Raw genomic sequence first — 23186 nt, 5'->3', positions numbered from 1 at the left:
GGCTACTTGAGCCCATCTGTCTCAGCAGCTGCCCTTAAGAAGCATGTGTTCTTACAATATTTCTGAACTCTTGATTTATGAAACACTTGTGCAATTGACCATGAAAGCATGCTGGATTAGGCACATTTTCCAGCAAAAGGGTTGTACTGCCAGTAGAAAAGAGGTTTTTAATAGCTATTCACTGCAGTGATCCCCTCTATTTTAAAAGCCACTTCCTCAAAACAGTGAAAATGGCTTCAGACAATCAAGGAATGCCTGTTGTCTAATCAGTGCCTTTACCAAATGAGAATCATATATTATTATTAATTTCATTACAGTACCAGCAGAAGTTCTCTGGGCAGTTTACAACAATCCATAAAACAGAAAATAAAATACAGTAAGAATATCATAAAAGAAAACCATCAAACAGTTTATGGCAAATAAAATAAAGAATAACAAAGCATGACTCTGTAAAATACTTGGGATGGGTAATCCCCTCAAGCTCCTGGGTAGCCAATATAATCTGTATGAGTCAATCCACGAGTCTGAACAAGATCATGGAATATTTTGGGATGGCCAGAGGAAGATATGTTTGGGGTGGGGACATGGAATTATTTTAATTCTTTATCTGCCACAAAAAAAAAAAAAAAGTTTCATGGGATTGTTGCCACTTCCAAGGACTAGAATAAATTGAAATACTTCCAAAAGCAAGGGCTTTTGTAGGTACTCACTTTCTTGGGCTTAGACTATCCTGCTGCAAACGATGAAGCAAATGTCTTCAGCCCTGAGGCACCCTTCTGCTAACTGCTTTGAAGATGTGCCCAGGAGGCTCAGAAACTTTCCTTAGAACTCTCTCCCTGCCCCCAAATTATTGTCCTCCACTTATTACAAAAAGTTTTATGAATAAATAACCCTGCATGGGTGCCATGACTGAAATGAATTCTTTATTTTCTTCTTGTTTCTTTTTGCAGAACTGAAGACTATATGAAGTTATCTCTAGACTCTTCCTAAGGCTTTTCCTTTGGCATCTTTAAAGGCTTGAGAAAAAACAAAACCCCAAACCAACCAGATATGCATACACAGCTGAAAAATAAATGACCCCCTCGAAACACAGGGCCACTCTCTTTGGCTGAAGCTGAGTTCCTCAAAATAACTCTTGGTAATATCAAGATTAGAGAGAATCTGTGTGTTTGATCATGAGAATATGGGCTAGAGAGAGTGACAAACTACATTTTGAGGGTTCTGTTCTTCCATATAAAAGACCCTCAAGGAAAACAATTACACCTTGTTGTGTGAACCACTCCATATCTGCTGCTGCATCCCCAAAACCATTAATCTCATCAGACAGCATGGACAAAAGTGGCCCAATTCTATCAGACCAGTGAACATAACTCAACATCTAGTACCTTTCTGCCACTCTGCCCTGGACCCAAAGCTCTCTTGATGTCTTTGAAGACTGTACATTGAGATCTAAAGCACTGTGAAAGTTTCTTTCATCCCTCGGTGGAGGGGTTGGTTGTTGTGTAATCTAGACTGGGGTAGGCAATCTTTTTGGGTCTATGGGAACATTAGGCAATTTGGGAAATTGTCCTACACACTGCAAAATGGCTGTGGTGCAAATAAAACCATTGGCCTGCAGCTGCCTGCCATCTTAATTTCCGAAGGATGTCTCTGCACCCCTCCTGTTGCCTAGACACATTCACAGGAAAAGAAGATGAAAGCAGCTAGACACCCATTTTGCTCTGAAGGGATCATTAACTACTTGCAAGAATTTTTGTTATTAAAAAATTAATAAAAGGAGGGTTTGGCACCTCAGCGAGCACTAAGACATGTATCCGATGGCATTCTGGGACACACCGGTGCCACGTTGCTTACCCTGATCTACCATAGTCAACCTCGCTTCACAGCCTTTTGAAGAGGAAACACCCATCCATCTTAGGTTGAGGGAAGTCCCAAGAAATAAGAATGATTTACAGTGCAATCCTAGGTGCGTCTACTTACCACTATGTCCCACTGAATTCAGTGGGGCCTGCTCCCAGTTATGGGTAGAGGATTGCAGCCTTAGTGAAATGGTTTGTGACTGATTTTCATTATGAGGACTAGAGCTTCATTAATGCTCGATAGCCAGTGCTTCTGTTTTACTTGCTCCTTGCTCTTGTTCCTAAGAATGGAATTTGAAAGTATAAATTGTCGAATAGAAGGTGCCCTGTGTGCTATTCATTATGGATATCCTGCATTTCTTTTTTGTCATAGCACCACACTGCTTTATCATTTCCTTTTTTGAAATCCTCTTTGTTGCTTGCCTCCCTACAACCAATCCAGCAATGTACTGAATCATTAACCTGTACCGAAAACCGGATTTGTTGGGTCATGTGTCAGGAGGCTGATTTCTAGCTAACATTTCCTAATGTTTCAAACCCAGGCTCCTTTTAAAAACATACACACAGTATCTTAATTCTTTGGGAATACTTGAAATTATTTAGTCAATCATTCGTTGGATCTCCTCGGTTTGGGGAATGTTCTTCTCTATTATATCTCTTTTTAAAGGGCTTGTTTAGGAAAAAGCAGGAAGCTTTGGCTATATGTATATTTAAAAAGCGAAGCTTCCACTTCTGTATCTATTTTCACTAGCATAATACCATTTGCAATTGAATTCTATTTATATAAGGACACTCCGCTTTAAAGTTACCTGTTAGCAACCACTCTGCCTCCAATTCACATTGTTTGACAGATTCAGTGTTCCAAACACCATTAACTATGCAAAGATTGCCTTATATACAATATAATATGTCAGTATACAGCAATACATCCATACAAGGAATATGGCTAGTGACAGTGAGCAAAGCTATCTCCTCAATAATGACGAAAATGGCTGTCTGGAAATTTTTTACATTTTTTTTTCTAAATGTGAAGGTGAATCTTATACATAGGACTGTAATTTCTAGTGGCTTATAATGTATATTGCCATTATTCAGTCCAATAAACCTTTAAATAGTTTGAGAACGGTCCTTCTGTGTGTTCATGTGCATGGTATCACACCACTCTATCCCCAGCCTCTTTGTTTGAAAGAATGCACCACTAAAAATAAAAGACTTTTAAAACCATGATTCATGTCCACCTTGGAAAACAGTGCTGTTGCCCAGAAGTAGCCGCTAGAAGGCAGCATTAGCTTCAAAGGGGATTCTATAAGAGCAAATCTACTTAGTTCCAAACTTCAGGTGTCAAATTTACATGTGGTTTCGCCCAACTCCCCCCTCGCCCCCACAGTCACGCTTTTGTACAGCTCCGTTTTGGGTCTGTCCCCATGGGTGGCTGAGTAAGTAGAGAACCATCAAAGCAACTAACGTTGGCCATGCTGTCTGGGGCTTGTGGGAATTGCAGTCCAAAACTTCTGGCAGCTTCCAATTGCCTATGCCAGATTTATCAGGATGAAACTCTTACAAAATTGAACAGCTCTGCTATATATATATATATATTTTAATCGTTTTTAGAGAAGAGGAGCCTCAGTTGCAAAGGCCTCCCTCTGCTGGCTTGTGAATGGAGCACAGGCTTGAGTAGGTAATTGTACAAGACCCTGATAGAGAATATGAACAGTTCAGGTCAGGACTGTTGAAATAACTGGTGAGGATTCTGGGCAGCTGCAAACTAACAGGAACCTTGAAATCGTGGCAAGCAGAGCGAAACTACAGAACTTAGTACAACATGTGCAGGAATGTTGAGGGGATTAAGTCATGTCTGGCAGCTGAAGATGAACTGAGGGGAGAGTGAGAAAAGCAATAGAAAGGCCAAATGAAAGATGGATGAATCTGGATGGCTGCTTTACCCTAAACCCTAAACCTGAAACACAACAGGGAGCAATACCTCCTCTGAGGAGGTACCCATAACCCAAGGGCAAGGTCTGGGGTTTCCAGGATGGACTGATCCTGCTAGTCTTTCTGAACTAGCAAGGGTCAGCAACACGTGGCATGAAGGTATGTGAATGCTGGAGCAGGACACAGAATGCTCTTGGGGCCTCACCTTAAAGAGGCAAGGACGAACTCGACCCTACGTTGTATTAAAGGAGATGTAGATTGTTCCTGTCTTTTACGGACCGGAGAAGCCGATCAGGAATGTGTAAGAGCATCAGCCGCCAAGAAACAATACTGGAATCTTGCTTGTGACAGATGAATATGGAACTTGTTCGGCAAAGGCCTGGACACAGTGCAGTCTTCGTACTGGACTGCTGCTCAAGAGGTGTTCCACCACCACACATGCTTCCTAAGGGCAATTGGTACAAATTGGCAGCCATTCTCACAGACAGAACTGATTGTGGGCCAAACTACTTGTTATGCTTCATTACACGAAGCTGCCTACTCATTACAAAAATACAAAATGAAAATATGGGAGGTGGCAATCTGCAGTGGACAGCTGCCAGGAGAAAGGAGGAATTGCCCTCTGATTTTTCCTACTGCCCCTCCCCTCCAGCTCCTGTTGCCCCATGGGCATGTCCCCAGAAGGGAGAGCCAGTGTGATGTGGTTGCTGGAGTGCTGGACTGGAAGCCTGGGAGAGCCAGGTTCCGGTCCCACTCTGCCATGAAGCTCGGTGGATGACTTCGGGCCTCTCAGACTCTCAGCCCAACCTACCTCATACAGCTGTTGCTGTGAGGATACAACAGAAGCCACCTGGGGTTCCTAGCAAGAGCGGAAAAGGCAGCACCTAAATGCAAAATAATAAGCAATAATGATTACAGGCTAAGCCCTTCATCCACGATCATGACCCAACTACACCAAAGCCATCTTTCAGTGCAGATTCCAGTTTCTGCAGCTGCATTTTGTAAAGCCTTGAGGAGCAGCTACGCAATTGACTTTCTTCTGTAGACTGGCCCCATAGATTCATGCTCATAAAATCCCTCATGATATTGTTTGGTGCAGGGAAATACAATGAAACTCTATGAGAGACTTCATTTAGTGGCAAACGGAGAAGTTTCTTTTAGCTACTATCCAAGAATGTAGTCAGCATCATCCTTACTTTGCAAGCATTTCTAGTCTCTCCCCATCCCAAAGAAAGTGCAATTGAACTACATAAAGCAGGGATGTAGATGTCCTTTCAGTGCCACAGAAGTATTTGAGCCACTTTCCTGTGGGTCCATCCCATGGCTTGCTTTTATGTGTAAAGATCTGCTACTAAATTGGTATGGACCATTTTATAGGTTCTTAACATACGATCATTACCTGTCTTGGACTGAGAACAACTGGGCAGTAAGGAATAAAGAATGCTGTGATTGGCCCCTCATATGTAGGGGGCATGCTGGGATTCACCCCTAGAGCACAATGCCCAGGTGGCCAGAAATGCTCTCGCTCAGCTGAGGCTGCTGTGCCAATGGAGAGGAGCCGGCACACCATGACACTTCCTTAATTAGATTCTGTTTGGATTGGTGCAAGGCACTTCATGTGTGGCTCCGTTTGAAGACAGCTTGGAAATGCCATCTGATTCAGGACGTTGCTGCCAGATATTTGACCAGCACCAGCTACAGACAGCACGTGACTCCTGAGCTGCAGCAGTTATGGAGACTGCTGGTCCATTTCTGGGTCTCCTGAACTCTGGCTCTGCCCATTAAGCCCCAAGCTGCTTGGAACCAGATTGACTTAAGGACCACCTCCTTGTGTGAGCTTGCAGGTGTGTTGAGGTCATGCAGAGAAGTGGGTCTTTCTTTTCTGCCAGTTTCTGATGTGCAGCCAGCAGGAAAGGGCCTTCTGTGCCCAACTTTTGGAACACCCCCCTGAAGGCCCCTTCACTCATAGCCTTCCACCGGAGGGGCTGTAGTCAGGAGCTGGACCAGATGCCCCTGGTTCACTCCACGGAATCTCCAGACAAGAGTCCTGCTTAGAATCCTAGAAAGCCACTTTATGATACTGCAGTAGATGAATTTGGTAATTTCTTGTGTAAATTTTGCTCTCAGATCCATTACACGGAAATCTGACCTGGTGTGACGGTAGGAGGTTACTTAAGAGCTAAACCACAGAAGAGTAGTGGAATTGGGCCATACTCCTTTACACACCAATTTACTTCTGAGTAAACATTATTGCATGGGTCCTCAAACTAAGGCCCGTGGGCCGGATCCGGCCTGCCATACCCTTTTAACCAGCCCACCCCACAGGTTTTGCACTCACTGGGCACATGTGTGGCTTGCTTGCAAGGAGTTGTTTTGGAAACACTTGGAGAAAACAATCTCCTTGTGAGCAAGCCGGCGCCGCGTCGTGTGTGCGCCTGGCAGCGGCTTGCTCACGAGGAGGTTGTTTGGACTCACTAGGAAAAAATCTCCTTGCGAGCAAGTTGGCACCTCGCCCCCCCCCATCTCCGCGCTGGCACCTGTCAACTGGCCCCCTGTTCAAAAAGTTTGAGGACCCCTGGTTTAGAGCATCATGGCAAAAGTTTGGTGTGGGGCATGGGTCCTCAAACTAAGGCCCACGGGCCGGATCCAGCCCACCATGCCCATTTTACCGGCCCGCCCCAAAGGTTTTGCACTCGCTGTGTGTGCACATGGGCACTCATGGGTGCGTTGCTTGCTCGTGAGGAGATTGTTTTGGACTCGCTCAGAGAAAACTATCTGCTCGCAAGCAAGCCGGCACCTCGCCCTGCGTGCCCCCCTATCCCTGCCTCACGTGTGCCCCGCCCCCTCACTGGCACCCCCCACCACCAGCACCGCCTTGGCAGCCCCCACCCACTGCTGGCACCTGTTAACTGCCCCCCCCCCGTTGAAAAAGTTTGAGGACCCCTGCATCATTGTGTTGTCTGTTGAAGGCAAATCACCATATAGGTGTTTGTCTATAAAGCTTCATGTTAGAATAGGCTCTAAAGGATGGCTAGTCTCCAAATAAGTGTGTTGTTTTAGCTTTTAAAAGTGGACTTAAGATTTGGCTCATTCTTTCCCAGTGAAAAGTCCAACCTATTTTCTATTCTCAGCATAAAGCAGCCTTCTAATATGCTGGCCTAAGGGAAAATACTTAATTGAGATTACTAGACTGCCAGACTTTCTGTTGGCATTTTTTCATGATAAAATGTGGTTAGAATCAGACTCACAATTTAAAGATATTTCTGATAACAGGCGCATTCTGAAATAAAATATACCAATCAGGACATGGTATGAGCACAGTGGTCTCTTGCCACAGCTGGCTTTCCTCTGAATAATACATTTTCCTTTGATCCTGGTCCAGTCCCTTATATCAAGTTCATTGGCCCTTGGATAACTGAGGGTTAAGTCTCAATCGACCCTGAAACTTGCCCACATTTCAGACCAAACTTAAATGATAAACCTGTTCACCAAGGTTGACACTGTGGCAGTGCAGTGTTACAAATTTCTACTCAGAAGTAAGTCTCACTAAGTGTAAAGGAGCATAATCTCAGATCAATCAGTACAGGACTGCCGCCTAAGTACATTTGGGAGCTATGTCTATTGTAAAGGGTGATGATGTACTTCCAATGCTACGATTTCTTCAAAAATATTGAAACTTTCTTCCAACTGAAGAAGCACTTTTGTGCACAGGAAAACAATGTGAATCACTGTGCATAATCAACAGCCAAATTCTAAGGCAGAGGTGCAGAATCTTAAGCCCAGAGGATTTAAGATCCAGCACTCTTCAAATGGACACTTCTCTTCCCCAACCTACCCTCCTTCTCCCAACCCCAATGTTTTGTATTTTCCCAGTTTTCATGCCACCAGACAAAACTACAGAAGACATTAATGTTTTTGAAGTCTCTCAACCAGTGTTGTGAATTCTGCTAAGAGGGACTCTTGGCTTATGAAGCAATAGCATCTCCATAGTAACTTTTTCCTTTCTGTCATTATTCCTCTTCTTCTTGGCAGGGTTCAGAGAGAACAGCTGGCTGCCATCTTCACCCTCATGAAGGAAAAAGCAGAAACATTTGGGGAAATGTCTGAAGCTGACATCAAAGAACAGCTGAATCTTTATGACATGTAGCCTCTGTCACCAAGCCTGATCACCACTTTCGTCATCCATCAGGACTATAGATTTTCAGTATTAGCATACAGAGGAATTGTGAGTTTAGGCCTATGGAAATACTTCAGGCTCATATTTTTTAATCTTTTGGAACTGTTTTTTGCTGGAAGAAAAATGTATAGTGTAGGTAGGGGAGAAGCACTGTGGAATATAGTCTGTAAGATGGAATATACCAACAGCTGCTCCAATGGTGTTAGGAAGGGAGGTAACCTGGATGTTGCAGGCAGATATGTAGGCACTGTAAATGTTTAACAAACTATCCCTGAACTTGTATGTAACATACTGGAATGCGAATCTTTGCAATTATCTACGCTGAGAATGTAGCCAATCAGGTAGCCTGATCAATGGACAATTAGCATGTAAGAAACAAATTATTGTTGAAAATAAAGTAATAACTAATTTAATAAATCAACAACTTACTCAGTCATCCACTTGTTTCCATCAAAAGGAACGGTTTTTAGCATTGCTTACTGTGGATAGAAAGGATTCCAGAAATTACCTAATTCTACACACACCTGCTGATGGACTATTCTGGTAAACACTATGAAAGGCAAATACGTATTTTAAAAAGCAAGATAGTAATACTAGCTTGAAAAAGAATCCCGCTATTTAGATGTGATAAATTTAGCTGGGTCAAATGGATATGCTATTTGGACTATAGAAGCCATTCTACAATTTAAATTCTAAAAGTCTCTTCCTTGTGTTATTACCTTAAAAATATATCTCACACAAGCCAGCCCTCATTTGTGTTGTCCAAAGAGAGCCCTGAGATTTGCCGTTTGGAGAAAAAAAAACCTATTGGTCCATTTTTCTGTTTAAATTCCGGTTTAGCCTGCTTCCCCAGTAACAAGCCATGCTTGTATCTTGCATGATACAGCTAAGAATCTGCAGAATATATACGGATTTTAGAGCACTATATTCTCTAATCAGGTACACATTTATGTAAAACTACACATACTTTCGAGAGACCTCGCGATTCCGCCAAGACGTGTACAATTTTTACGATCTTTTGGTTGCTTTATTAAAGGTATTACACTAATAAGGACTTTGCGAAGGCGAATAAACCCCGTGAAGTTCAAGGAATTAAAATTATCTTAATGGGGACTGGTCTGCATAAAGGGCGCTGGAGGTAGAAGGCATGCTTGAGCAACGAAGCGAGCGCCTAATCCAGCGCTCCTTTTTCCGCCTCTCCTCTCCGCCTTGCCAAGGCACACATGCTCCTCTTGCACGAGAGCAGCAGCCAATATGGCCTTTTTTTCCCAGTTGCGCATGCGCTGTTTTATGACTGCTTAAAAAAAAAAAAAGAAATCGGCACTCTTCAACCCCGAGCACAAAAAGACGCTCATTCTAACGTGAACTGCACTAGGGTGCAGTAATCGAGGAAAAGCCCGGCTGTAGCGAGCGTTCACCGGAGGTCATAGAGCTATACAGGGTAAGACAGATATACGAATGGAAATAGTGAGAGTAACTCAAACCGAACATCTTGGTTGCTTAAGACCTCTCCCCCTTTTAAAACTTCTGTTGAATACAAGAACTCTCCATAGCAAACACTGAAAAAAAATCAAAATTTTAGCATCAGTGCGATCGGGCAGCAGCATCTTCTCCACAATAAAAGGCAAAGATAGGATCGCATGCTCTTGCATTTTTCTAATTCAGGTCTTGCTCTGTATGCAAAATGTGAGATTTTAAAGAAAATGTTTTGGTTTTGTTTCTACATTTAAAAAACTGCCATACACATGCCAACTCTGACCTATTATCTCTGAATTGCAGATCATTCTGGTGATAGCTGTAGCCGTGAGAGTATGGCTTATGGCAGTCCCGTAGTGTACTGTTAACATTGCTCTTTTGGAATTCTAAGCAAAACCCGCCACCGCTCAGAAGGACGAATCTACTTTCATCTCGGTACAAATCTGGCAGTCGATCCCGCGCACAATCCTCTTGGTGCACTGATTTACATGTAGGAGAGTTGTCCTTTAAAATATTTTAAAACTAAACAATATTTCCATGCAAAATAATACCCGATTTATAAAGAATATGAATCCAATCTCTGCTAATGGGGGAGAAGAATACGCATACCGCTATCCAATCAGAACTAAAATAGTTTAAAATCTTCGATTTCTCCATTGATTTACTTGAGCAGCCACCCGACGTAAAGGGGAAAAAATGGGAACCAAGACGTATGCAGTGCACGTGACTCTATTCTTCAAAAGTCTATGAAAACGGAGAGAGCACATGAATCTTCATCCGGGTACCTGCTCTTCTTACGTGACCCGGATGAAGACTCATTTTCTACGGTGGCCGTGTAGGTTCCTTCCCGGCTTAATGGAGCGGTGGCTGCCGCTGCTCGTCTCACCGTTACCCTCGCGGAGACTGCGCTCGTGGTTAGAATAGGGACCCTCGCTGCGAGAGGGTTTCCAGGGCAACGAAACGACGGCGTGAAGCGGTTCCCGGAGAGGAGACTACTGGGGGGCCGGCGGGTAGGCCACGCTGGAAGCCTCTGCCGGAGAAGGTGCTGGGGAAGCACGGCCCTCGGCGAGGTCCCGGCAGCCGCCCTCTTTGGTGTTGCCGCGGCAGCTGGCGCAAGCTGTGGCGAAGCTACTGAGCCGAGGCCCCGTGGGGGGTGCAGTTGGGACGGGTTCTAATGCCCCTTCTTCCCCTTGGAGTCCATCAGTTGCCGCCGCCGCTTCTGCACATAAGGATCTCGCCGGTTTCTTTGCCGTTTGCCTTAGAGATAGCCTAGCTTCTCAGAGCTGGTCCTCAGGGCAAAGTCACCAAAGCACTGGCCCACGAGACAGGCAGATCTTTCCCTAGCGAGCTTAAGTTAGAGTTTACGACAACTTCGGTGAGGTTTCTGTTTTATCCGCACCAAAGTACAGGTACGATTGAGCAATCCAGAGGGCTCTTTTCCCCGCTGCAATGGTACCAATCAAGGCGCACAATGACAGCAACCCCTGTAGGATGCCATCAAACAAAGATCCCAAGCCACCTGATCCTAAGGACATCTCCTCCAACCCGTCCCTTTTAAAAGCCTTGGAGGCAGTTGTAGCAGCTGGTAGACGTGGCTTGCTTGGTCCTGCAGCAATGGCGGCGGCCGCAGCCATTCCAGAGCTGAACCTGGGCAGCAGCAATGGAGTAGTTTCACAGCAAGGCCTGAATCCTATTCCACGGAACTCTTTAGTAAAAGATGAAAGCTTTATACAATCTGAAGAGAAATCAGAATATGGCCTGAATCCTATTCCACTTGTTGAAACACTGGAAAAAAGAAAGAAGCCGGGCAGTGAGAAGCGCACAGCTGTAATAACTGTTGTGCAGTCAGTATCTGGTAAGTCAAGGCAATCTTCAGTATGCTGGGACATCAGATGGGAAGCACAAGCCTCCCATCTTTCCATTTGCCATGCCACTGTTTCTGTTGTATGCTTCTGTGGGGGGGTGGAAAAGCTGCCAATTAAAAGTTACTTATTTGAAGTGACTTTGGTAATTGTGCAAAGTGTCCATAAAAATGGAGAGCAGAGACAAGCAAAGGAATCTTGTTGCAGATCCTCAGGTTTGGTCCTGCTTGCAATCTAGGCTGCTGCACCTAAGTGAAACTTTAGTGATGTTGAGGCTTGATTTCCAGGCCAGCCCCCTTGTTTGTCTCATGGCAGTATTTGTTTTGTTTTGGTTTTTTTCATTTTTATACCACTGAATAGCTAAAAAAACTCTCTTTGCAGTTAAAAAAGTCAAAAGAGCAGGAAAACCAACAACAAAAAAAGATCAATAAGCAATAGAACAAAAAGCAATAAAGCAACCATAATAACAGCAAACCCACAGCAGCTGTAATCAAGTTGGCACATAGGTGCAGCAGTAATATGTAATAAAATACAATATTAAAACTAAAAATTGAAGTGTTAAAATACCTGGAAAATAAAAGGGCTTTCACTGGTGCAAAAAGAAAAAAGTGTGGGTGCCAGTAGTTGCCCAGAATGTAGGGACAGGGGAGGGTCCTTTTATTTTTCCTTGGAAACCAGAGCACATGGTAGGAGAAAGTGGTACTTGCTTGTGTGCTTCCCACCACCACTTCCAGCTTCCTGGCTGAGCTCTACTGTACCATTCTTGCCATGTTACGTTGATTCACTCTGGCTCTTTTCCAGTCCATTGTATTAACACAGTTCTAACAATTGCTCATTCTTCATGCATTTTAGCGGAACCTGGCTTCTTGAAACTACAATTAGCTTGTTCTTTCTTGATTTTTGGACTTGAGAGAATATTAATCAAAATTGTGTGGGCTGTGATTATGTAAAATATTTAATTACTGGATCTGTTGGGATGGAAAATAATTATGTTTATATAACTGATGGTGCTGAAATAATGTGGCATTTTACTTTTAGACGCTGAGTGCTTACAACCTACTCCAAAGGAAATCTGGATATGCGGCAATTCTGTGATCTTGGCATCAAAGAAAAGAGCCAAAAGTCATCCAGATGGATTGCAGTTGGGCATATCTACTTCCAGGGCACATGTGTACTGGCATGGAATACAGGCAATGAGGTGGGAACAACTCATGCCTCTTCTGCATGAAATTTATCATCTTCGCTCCTCTCCATCTGTTATAATAATTCATGTTGGAGAAGATGATCTCTTGCCCAAAAATAACGTTTCGCTCATCATCTCGATGAAAAATGACTTGGCTATTCTTAGAAGGGCATTCCCAGATACTATTATAGTTTGGTCTTCACTGTTGCCAAGGCGTTTTTGGAAGAAAGGCCAAGAACCTGAACACATGGACAAAATTCAAAAGCATATTAACAGGAAAATGGTAGAGTATTGTAATGAAATTGGTACACATTTTCTGTCACATAACTTGATTACCTCTGATAAAATAGGCCTCTTCTTACCTGACGTCAATGACTTATCTGATGCAGGAGCTGATGTCTTCATAGCAGACCTAAAAAAAGTTTTAAGGTTCTATCAGATATTTGGGTAGGTGAGATAAAGGAATTGACAAATATGTTTGTAGTCGTCAGGAACAATGGGCCTGCTCTTGACTGAATAATGGTGCAGATGACTTGATGATCACAGGACATTTTAAACTCATTTGGAGATATAAATGATACAGGTTAATAGGTATGTTTAACTACATTCTGAAATTATGGGACCATCTAGTTCTGAAAGAACTGATTCATCTTACCATTACAAAGATTTTAAATATATGTTCTCATTGTTATTGAAATGGTGCTTTTGATTTTCTGGAAAGATCTGTGGCACTGCAACGAAAAAAAAGTGCGTGAACCTATGGACCCTGTATGTGCCTGTTGCATAGTTTATGTGCCAATCTTTAAAGAGGCACAAATTCCCTAGTATTTGACTGTAGAGTATCTGGAATTCTAACTAGAACATGTGGAACCATTTTCACATGTTAGCAAATTCTATGTGAAAGTGTATGATGGGGATGGAGGGGAACTATGGAGTCAACAGTTAAAATATGTTGCCTCTCTCGATATATAGAGCATAGATATATGTCTTTCCCACTTGGATATCATCAAAAGCTGTAAGGGATATATATTGTATATTTGCATTTGAGTTGATTCTTGGTTGCAGTCAACAAACTACTTAGTCCAAAAGGCCATTGATGGTTATGGGCTATTTGAGAATACACCACTGAGGATTGTAAATTGCAGTATTTCTGTCAGAGACAAGCACCATCGTCTATAAGAGGTCATTTGAAAAGATAACTGACTTTAATTCTCAAGTGTCTTTTTCTACCACAGTAATACCTACAATTATGCCTTATCACAACTTACTGCCTTTTGTACCAGTTTTAATATTTTTCTCACTTTACTGTTTGTAGTTCTGTTGTAAATCTGTCCATTTAACTAATTTAAGGATATAAGATTATGTATTATAAGTGCTTAATATCCAGGTTTTCCTCTGAAAACTGTATTTCTGGATAATAGGTGTAGAGAAAGTCTGTTTAATGATAGAACTACCTCTCCATCATTCATAATTAACCAAAATTGCAGCTAGTCCTTTTGGTCCATTCGAGAAAATTTAAACAGCAGTAATAGCATAATACCTTGATGAGGATCAACTAAATGTCACAAAGTATTGAACAAGCTTTTGGCTTTCACAGAATTCTTTCTCAGGTGAACATGAAACAAAACAAGACAGAAAAGGAAGGAACAGGGCAAGAAGAGAAAACGATGTTGCTGGTAAGGGCATGGTGAGAAGGCACAATGGAAGCTCTATTTCTAATATCTGGCGATCTTAACATGGTGGTTCAGGAATCTCTTTGCCACTGATTTAATTAGTTCACTCCTAATGTTGCACCAAAACATACTGGAACAAAAACAGAACAGCACATCATTTGTTTAACATCGAAGTAACTGCTGGCTTGTGTTTTCAAAGGGTGAGTGACCATTCCCAATATGGTTTCATGCAACTGCAAATTCTGGATTCCATCTCCCAGCATTTCTGACCATTGGTCATGCTGGCTGGGGATAATAACAGTTGAAGTCCGAAGTGTCTGAAGCATACTGAGTTGGGAGAAGTAGAGGATGGAAGGAAGCGTCATTTCTGACTAATACAAAATAAAGGCAGATAATATTTGCCGCAAAGCTTCACACAACAGTGTGAAACCCCAGCATTCCCTGTAATAGAACAATAGTTTTAATTGGTTAATGCTTTATGTTGCTGCTGCCATATTCTCATTTTAATGCCAGATAATTTTAGTATGTAAAATTTTAATCTATGTTATTAGGCTATTTTAATATAGATCAATTTCTTAGTTTATGCCTTTGTTCTCTGATTTTGACTTATTGTGAATGAATTGTATTGTTTAAATTGTTATTAAAATGTTGTCTGTTACGTTGTGAGCCACCCAGAGAGCCTATGGCTAATGGGACAGCATGCAAGCCAAAATTTTTTGCAAAATGGCCAGTTAATATTACAGATGGAGCTTCTGCCATGCCATATAACAGCAAAAGCTGTTTCTTTTCTTCCTTTCCCTTCTTTTGTGTAATATTTTTCCTGATCAGTAATAATCTGCTACATTTTGATGTCCTTTTTTTTTTTGGTCACTATTTTATTATAAATCTATAAGTTAGAATTTAGCCTAGCAGAGTCAGAATAACACTGTAAATATATAATGACCAAAGAACATATAGATCTGTTTGTGAGGGGTTAATTTTAGCATGAGGATGAACCTCTATGCAGATGTCAAACATGGATGGACGCCGAAATTCCATACATATTTTCAAGTAACTGTTAAGTAGCAGTATTGTGTGAGCCATGAGCATGTATTTAAGACAGCTGGAGTTTAGCTGGTGGAGACTACCACTCTTGGAATTACCCAAATTAGAAACTATTTTTAAAAAATAATGTAAATATGTAATTGTATTGTAATAAAACTATGAATTTGACTTTGCGTAGTTCCTTCCAGTTTTGTAGCTTTTAGAATTGCAGAAAACTTTACTCTGACCCAGTACAAAAACATTGGAGGTAAGTTGTTTAGAAAGCTGCTGCCATGTGAACGAGGACACAAATGTTTGCTGCTGCTACTACTATTGCTGGGTTTTGTTGCTATACCATCCCAAGGGCTTAGGGGAGCATGGACATATGGGCATCTATGAAACTTTTGTTTCCTTTTTGAAACGAGTAACATTTGGAGATAATCTGCAACACCAAGAAACTTGTGAGTGCCACAGCTGGTTTGTCATGAACACCGTTAGCTTCTGTACAAGCTGAAGGAGGCTTTTCCAAAACAATCTATAGAATTGGATCATTTATGTATGTGCAAAATAGATTTACACCAGAGCGAGCATCATAGGAGCAAGGAAAAGGATATACAAAGTAAGATGTCTAATTAGAGTTATAACTGCGCATACACATGGAAGAATTGGGGTTGCATACAGTTAATGTATATTAATTTGGTAGCATCTTGAGTGTAAAACCTCAAAGGGCCAAGGGCTACATCTTGCAGACACTGCTACTGTGTTTAAGTTAAAACAATTTTCTGCCTTTCTGTGAAACCAAGCCTGCTGTTTCTACTCCGTCACTTGATTTGCTTCCTATGTCACTGTTAGTTAACCTTGTCAAGATTTTCAGCCTGTTTCCGTCACACATCACAGTGTTTAAGCTACGGGGCAATAATGTATTGTGGCATAAGGGTATCAAACCGATTGTGATAATGGTTCTCTTATCTACATGCAATGGTGATATTGCACTTCTGTCAAAAGGATTCCTGATAAAGGAATTGAATTGACTTATCTTAGTTTTCATCTTGACTTGACGGATCACCTTCTTGGATATAGACTGCTATGGTCATCTTGTACAATAACTTTTAAATTAAAACCCATCCTTTCTATGCTCCAGTTGAGTAGCTAAGGCTGCCTATTCTCTGCATTTCTTAATATTTGTGCCAGTGACGCCAGTATTTTTCTTAGCTGATTTGACTTGGAATGGGTGCAAATGAAGTAATGCCCAATTCCCTTTCTCTTCATGCCATTTATTCAGTACAGCTATGGCAGTGGAGGAAAAGTTGGGTTTCTTCACTTTGACATTAATTCCTGAAAAATAAGCTTTCAGCATTTCTGTATGATATTGTAGGCCACCTGAAAGTCTACTGTTGTCTGCTGAAGTAGGGTTTACCAACTTAAGTGAGTAGAGCTGAATAAATGTACTTACTCTGAAAACCCATGTATACATTTAGGTTTCTATGCTCTGCCTGTTGCCAACTGTAGACAGTATGTGGTGCTCGTTCTGTCTCTGTCTCTTTGCTCTGTGTGTTTGTGCATGTGAACGTACACACCCCTGCTGGGGTGTGCAAGGAGATGCTTTTTAATGCTTTCCCCCCAACAGTTTTTCTCTTGAAAATTGTCCCTGATTTGCTCTTCTGGCCATGGGAAGAAATATTTGGATATGTACATTTTTCATTTTTTCAGAGCAAAACAGCTTGGATGGACAGTAATTTTCAGCAGCAATATTGCCAGAAAAGAAAGTGTTAAAAGGCTCCTGAAATGCCTGCCTCTTGCCCTATTCTGTGGTGGTGGGTATATTCAAGCAATTAATTGGCATAATTAGCTAGCCAGTGAAAGCAGTATTCTCCCAGCAAGCAACCTTATTTCAAGGAACTCTTCTTTTTTCAGAAAGTATGGTGCAAACTTGCTAAAGTTGAACTATTTATTTATTAATAATATAACTATGTCAGTTTTTTAAGACTCCTTTCTTTTTAACAACTAAAGTCTATTTCATGTCTGTAAACTGCAAAGTGGCCATCTCTAATACTCAGGTGTTTGAGAGAGCAGCTCCCATCAGACCCAGGTGTCTTGGCCATTGGCCAGGGATTATGAGAGAGAGGGTACAATCCTGGGCAGTTTTAGAGAACAAAAACCCTGCAATTCCCAGCCTTGCCCAGACAGTCACATGACTGGACTTAATATACACCATTGGAAGCATCACTGCTACTTCTACCAAAGTGCAGCATTTCAAATGAGAAGCACCTGTGACTGTTCTAGAACAAAATACACAATGCTCACTTTGCATTAATCACAAATCCAAAAACAAAACACAAGGAAAGACAATTCAAAACCCTCCTTTAAGTACATGTCCAATATTTATATAGTGTGTGCTGCTGTTAATCTGTTTTTGCCTTCTGATAGTCATCTTTTGCAAATTAGATTTTAAAAGGGCCCTTTTGCTACTTAAGTGGTACTTAAGTAGCAAAAGCAACCCAGCACAACTAACCTGCAACACTCATACCCCCTAGTGAAGCTGGCTTTTGCAAACTGGTGTGGATTCTGTGGAATTTTAAAAGCAGCAATGATACCTCCAAGTCCCCATTAAATGTGTTGACAGTGCAATACCTTTGACCTATCTGAATGTGATTCAGCAGTACTACGTCTATGCAAAACCTGGTTGAGAAATCCATAATAAAGCTTTCCTACATCTGTCAGGACCAGCTTCTCTTACCAACTTCTCTCACCAGTGGAAAGAGGCGTGACGGAAGGCATGGTGCTATGCAAGTTAGGGCAGAAGAAAGGAGAAGCAGTCTGGGGATTAAACACAATAGGAACACAATGTTATACCTGCCCTGCCCTGCCCGAAATCCTGAGCATACTTCTAACTGTAATATTCTAAATGTGCTGTATTGTCTGAGTGTTGTTTAATATTGCTTGACATGGCAATAATGTTGGCATCAATCGCCCTAGAATAATACACAGAGAGGCTTTCATTTTCGCTACGAAAAAAAATGTGGCATGTTTCACTGTTCATGTCTATAAAAACCCACTTTTCTACCCATGCTTAGCAAAGATGCATGCACATGATTTATGTTAAGTTAAAAAAGTACACTCCGTCATAATTCTGCCACAGCCTGCAGCTGTGAGACACTAATTTTTGACAAGTGTGGTATTTATTTCATGATCCAGTCCTTAGGTTCTGTGTTATTTGAAGAGGGGACACAAAGGATCCACAGTAACCAGTTAGGCACAAACCCGGGAGGAAGTCTCAAGGAAAGTGATGGGGCTTACTTCGGAAGAGACATGCATACAGTTGAGCTGTTAGACAGCTGTCCTGTGCATACTTAGGTTTGGATCCAGAAACCTTCTACCAGCAGAAGGATGCTACCTGTAGCCCTGTATCTTTCTGCTGGTAGCCACGAAGTAGTTACAATGGAGCGAATAGGAAATATGCACTGGACAATTCGATAGTCCACTAGATGGCGCTCATATCTAAGCAAAGGCTTTAAAGATTCGATTTGCTAGCTGTGTAGGGCCATGCCCATCGACCAGTATTTTCTCGGCGGGTTAGAGGGCAAAATAAGATGTTACGCATATAAATAAAATAAAATGCAGAACGACTGCATTAATGTTGAGATACAGTCATATTTATGCCTTAGCCCAGTTACTGCTTTCAGTAAGACAAGAAGTGTTTTTCTGTACAGTACATTTACCTTGTCCTCGTTAGGAAGAGGAGTAGTGACAGGCCAGTGCTTTTTTTGTCATAGAATGCACTGCAACGGCGTTCCGGCACCTTTTTTCGACAGATTTTCCAAGTTTTAAAAGTAACTTTTGAAAATTTGATGTTTAGTCCACATGGATTTGAATCGCCCTGTCGAGCGTAGCAGGTTGGCGGCAAAATCATTAAATCGGTGCATGTGGGCTGGTTGTGTGTCAAGTCTGATGTATGCGTACTTCGTCCGCGCTGGTTGTGATGGCACCGCTCGGCTTGTGGTGCTGCTTGGCTTGTGATTGGCCCTGTGGTTGCGCGCTGAGTGTTTACTGCGGGTGGCAACCGTTTTGTTTCGTTATACAACTGACATGTGTGGATGTGTGTTAAGTGATTCATGAGTTCCGGCACCATTTTTCTTGCCAAAAAAAGCACTGGTGACAGTTCACCCTTATTGTGCCCTCTAGATTTTACTTGATTCTTGTTTCTCCACCCTGAGTGGAGCTCGCTATGATAAAAGTGATCAATCAACCTTGTTTGACTACTTGTCTGGATTTGCACTATATGGTATGGAGGACATATTTTAATTGAGAAGACTGGAATGAATAATCTTTAGTCCCTGTTTGTTCTACTGAGTCACAGAACATGACTGTGCTTGAAACTTTATTTTCCACTACCCTTTACCCTTTTGATGAAGTAATTGATGGAGGGAGGCAGCCATCACAAAGAGCAGTGTTAACATGGAAGGGACAAGAGAAGGTCTTCAACAAAATGTTACAGTGTCTCTCCCTGGCTCTTAGCAGGAAGTTTGCTCAGGGTTCTGGCCAGCCAGAAATAAGAGCATTGTAGCCATATTAGAGGCTTGGGTAGGGGAAGATATTTCAGGAGAGGGAAAAGATAACTGACAGCATTTCCCTCCACCCCATTTTCCTAAAGCTTCTCCTTACTCTGCTATACTCTTCTCTCTGGGATTCTCTGCAAATAGCAGGAGAGTTTCTTATCCTGCATGCTGCCCCCCCCACCATTTTAAATCCTTTGTTCAGGATATCATAAGCAATGGAGCACTTAAGCGTGCCAATTCCACCCCTCCACGGAGCACACAGGACTTTGCAGGGCCTTTCCCCTCAGTTTTTCTTATTTTCTTCTAATTTACAAACTCAACATGCTTCTGCTTACTTAGTTGCTTTAGCATGCAGAAACTGCTGCCTTATCTTTGGGTGGGTCCCTTTAGCTTCCAATTTCATAAGCACCAAATCACACAAATTTGGTCTTCAAGAGAGCAGTCTTGCAGCAAATGCTAGCCCCGACATTCGTTCATTCATTCATTCATTCATTCATTCATTCATTGCTTTTATATCTTGGCCAACTACTAGCATCTCAGGATGGTTTTACAATAAAAGTAACACAAGTGAAATAGAGCACAGCACCCAGTGCTTCCACTATAGTAAAACCCACATTAAAACCTATTAAATATTAAAATAATGGAAAAATAAAAAGATTTTTGCCAGGCGCCGAAAGGAATAAAGGGTCGGCGCCAGGCGAACCTCTCGGTGGAGCGTCCTCCATAATCGGGGTGTCAGTGCAGAGAAGGCCCTTCTCTGGGTAGCCACCCTGCTAAACTTCCAGAAGGGCTCCTGGAGAAGAACCTCTTCTTAAGGGGCAGGAAGGCACATATGGAAGGGGGTTTGTTGACATCCCCAAACGGCCACCTTCACTAGCGTCCAGTGAAAAGGGAAGCTGTGGCAAGAGGTGTGAATCAGCAACCTGATGCCCAAAGGGACCACAGACCACCATGACTTAAGTACGCCACTTATAAGGACTGTGATGATTGCATGAATGAGGCTTCCCTCTCTCTCTTAGGCTCAACCGGATGCTTCCAGATGAGGCTTTTGTCCTGCCATCACCGGCCTTGCTCATGGCATTTTAGAGGGGTTGCAGACGTCCTGGTCTTCCATCGGTAGCCCTGCATGCTTTCACACTGCTTCACTTGGAACAGCTGCTCAAAACCTTCAGAGTGAGAAGGATGTCTGGAAGTCCCCTCTTGGTCTACAAAGCCAGTCTTTGTGCCACTGTAACAACTAGCCTATCTACAGAATTGTAAACTTTTGTGAAAACGCCCTTGTAGTTGAAAGGTAAGGAAACGTAGTTGAAAGGTAAGGAAACCAGTTTCCTCCATGGGCTGGTGTACTCTATACTTCAATCAACCTTCTCGCTTACTTTTCCCTGTCTGAGTCAGAGATAGCCTGGATAGTTATTTGGGTCCAGCATGATGACAAACTGGCAAGCTCATTAGAAAGGCTGGAAAGAAATATACAGCTAAATTAGCTGTAACACATGCCCTGGAGCAGAGTTGGGAGTATAATTGTAATTGCAATTGCTTGGCATTCAGGCTTATAAGCCTCTGGAAGCTTTAATGAAACATTAGAACTATGCAATTGTTGCCACAAACCGCCATGTGCCCGGGATGGTTTGCCAGAACAGAAGCCGTGTGGGGTGAATAATGAACCCGCCGTGCATGGCATGTGCGTACAATTGGCAGTAGGAAATGGGTTCAAGTGACCATAGTAGATAAGAATGATACAGGTGCTTTCCCCCTGTATCTACAGTTTCCTGCTGGCTTGCAGAACTGCTCCTGTGCTCTCCTACTCTCCTTTCATTCCTCCAGATCACTAGTAAATGCTGTCACAGGACAGCTTGTGCTGTCCCGGGTCACAGTCTTAACATGGCGTGGGAGGCAGTGCCAGCTTACAAACTGAGAATCATAAAGCACTGCTTGCCAGTAGAGTGAGGAGATACCTGGATACTCTAGGAAAACTCTGGCACTTCCTCCCTGAGCCCTGCTTGCAGCCAACCTTTTACTCTTCTGAGTTGGGTAGCTGCTTTTTAGAAGCATATATTCCTTTGTTGGGATGCAGCTGGCGCAGTGGTTTAAACCGCTGTGCTTCTGGGCTGGTTGATCAAAAGGTCACAGGTTCGAATCTGCATAACGGAGTGAGTGCCCGCTGCTCCGTCCCAGCTCCTGCCAGCCTTGCAGTTCGAAAGCATGCAAATGCAAGTAGATAAAAAGGTGCCGCTTCGGTGGGCAGGTAACAGCGCTCCGTGCACTTTGGTGTTTAGCCATGCCGGCCCCATGAGCACGGAGACTGTCTGCGGACAAACGCTGGCTCCCTCGGCTAGGAAACGGAGATGAGCACCGCCCCCTAGAGTCAGGCAGGACTGGACTTCACGTCAAGGGGAAACCTTTACCTTTACCTTATTCCTTTGTTGCTTGCAAGTCCTCCATACTCATGGTTGAAAGAGACACTCAGTTTCTTCCTGCTGGGTGGAACAGGCTGTTTTCCACAAAGCAAGGGAGGGAGGGAGATTCCTTTAAGGTTCATGCAAGTTTAGATAAAAAAGAACCTACAACTCAGCTTGCCTCAGATTCAGTCTTCAGAAACCCATCTTAAAATGTCACATCTTAGCTGTTTTGTCTATCGAGTCACTGAAGGAGGGTTACTTTTAAGTAACTTGGCATAGGATTGTTGCCTCAGTTTCTCTGTCAATGAACACAACTGTTCCCTCTTGCTCTTTTACTTACGCACACACGCACACACGGACGCACGCACACACACTGACTAAACATGGCTTTATAAGGGGCAATTTTATACAGGTGCAGCTTGTTCTGTATGAATAAGAAAATATACCTGCCTAATTTTACTTTTCCGTGTAACTTTATTGTGTTTTTGTCTGCTTCCCTTATATACATGTATTTCATCAATGACATAGAAGAAGGGTGTGATTAACAGTCTGCTGATCAAATTCACAGACGATACTAAAACTGGAGCAGTGGCCACAACTGAGCAGCAGGTACTACACATCCAAAAGGATCTGGACAGACAATGGAAGTGGGCAGGAGACAACAGGATGGCGTTCAATGTGGATAAGTGCAAGGTCTTGCACTTGGGGCATAGGAATAGATGTCATAAGTACAGGTTAGGTGACAAGTGGCTGGAGAGCAGCACTTGTGAAAGGGACCTCGGGGTACTGGTTGACTGCAGACTAAACATGAGTCAGCAGTGTGATGCGGTGGCCAAGAGGGCGAACGCCACCCTTGGTTGCATAGCCAGAAGTGTGGCTTCTAGATCAAGAGAGGTATTATTGCCACTCTATATGACTCTGGTGCGCCTGCGACTGGAGTATTGCGCTCAGTTTTGGGCCCCTTGTTACAGGAAGGATATAGCCAGGTTAGAGTCAGTGCAGCATAGGGCCACAAGGTTGGTGGCTGGTTTGCAGGGGATGCCGTA

General features: G+C 42.7%; 2 protein-coding genes across 8 annotated transcripts in view; both read left to right on the top strand.

Moving 5' to 3' along the window:
- The window catches only part of MXRA7 (matrix remodeling associated 7), a 69820-nt gene extending 61416 nt beyond the window's left edge, over positions 1-8404 (top strand). For 5 of the 7 annotated variants that reach the window (XR_006416984.1, XR_006416983.1, XM_044453899.1 and 2 more), the window contains one exon: positions 951-2987. Coding sequence is in view for 3 of the 7 variants with exons in the window: in XM_044453900.1 (XP_044309835.1) it covers positions 951-990 (40 nt within the window). In the remaining 4 variants the exon portion in view is untranslated. Of the gene's footprint in view, positions 1-950; positions 2988-7823 lie in introns of those variants that run through there. The other 2 variants (XR_006416986.1, XM_044453897.1) reach the window with 2 other exon arrangements.
- Positions 8405-10281: 1877 nt separating this feature from the next.
- LOC123035558 lies at positions 10282-15374 on the top strand. The gene is made up of 2 exons (XM_044453896.1): positions 10282-11299; positions 12345-15374. Exons 1-2 carry the CDS (start codon positions 10894-10896, stop codon positions 12938-12940), a joined length of 1002 nt encoding a protein of 333 aa, XP_044309831.1. The 5' UTR covers positions 10282-10893; the 3' UTR covers positions 12941-15374.
- The last annotated feature ends 7812 nt before the right edge of the window (positions 15375-23186 follow it).

Source organism: Varanus komodoensis, unplaced genomic scaffold, assembly GCF_004798865.1.
Source record: "Varanus komodoensis strain SLA01 unplaced genomic scaffold, ASM479886v1 scaffold7_1, whole genome shotgun sequence".
NCBI lineage: Eukaryota > Metazoa > Chordata > Lepidosauria > Squamata > Varanidae > Varanus > Varanus komodoensis.
Note: the sequence above shows the minus strand (reverse complement) of the source record. Positions and strands in the feature narration are given on the sequence as shown.

Coding starts and splice junctions, on each gene's coding strand:
- LOC123035558 (XM_044453896.1), top strand. CDS start 10,894: ATGGTACCAATCAAGGCGCACAATGACAGCAACCCCTGTAGGATGCCA. Junction 11,300..12,344: donor TGTTGTGCAGTCAGTATCTG/GTAAGTCAAGGC, acceptor TTTTACTTTTAG/ACGCTGAGTGCTTACAACCT.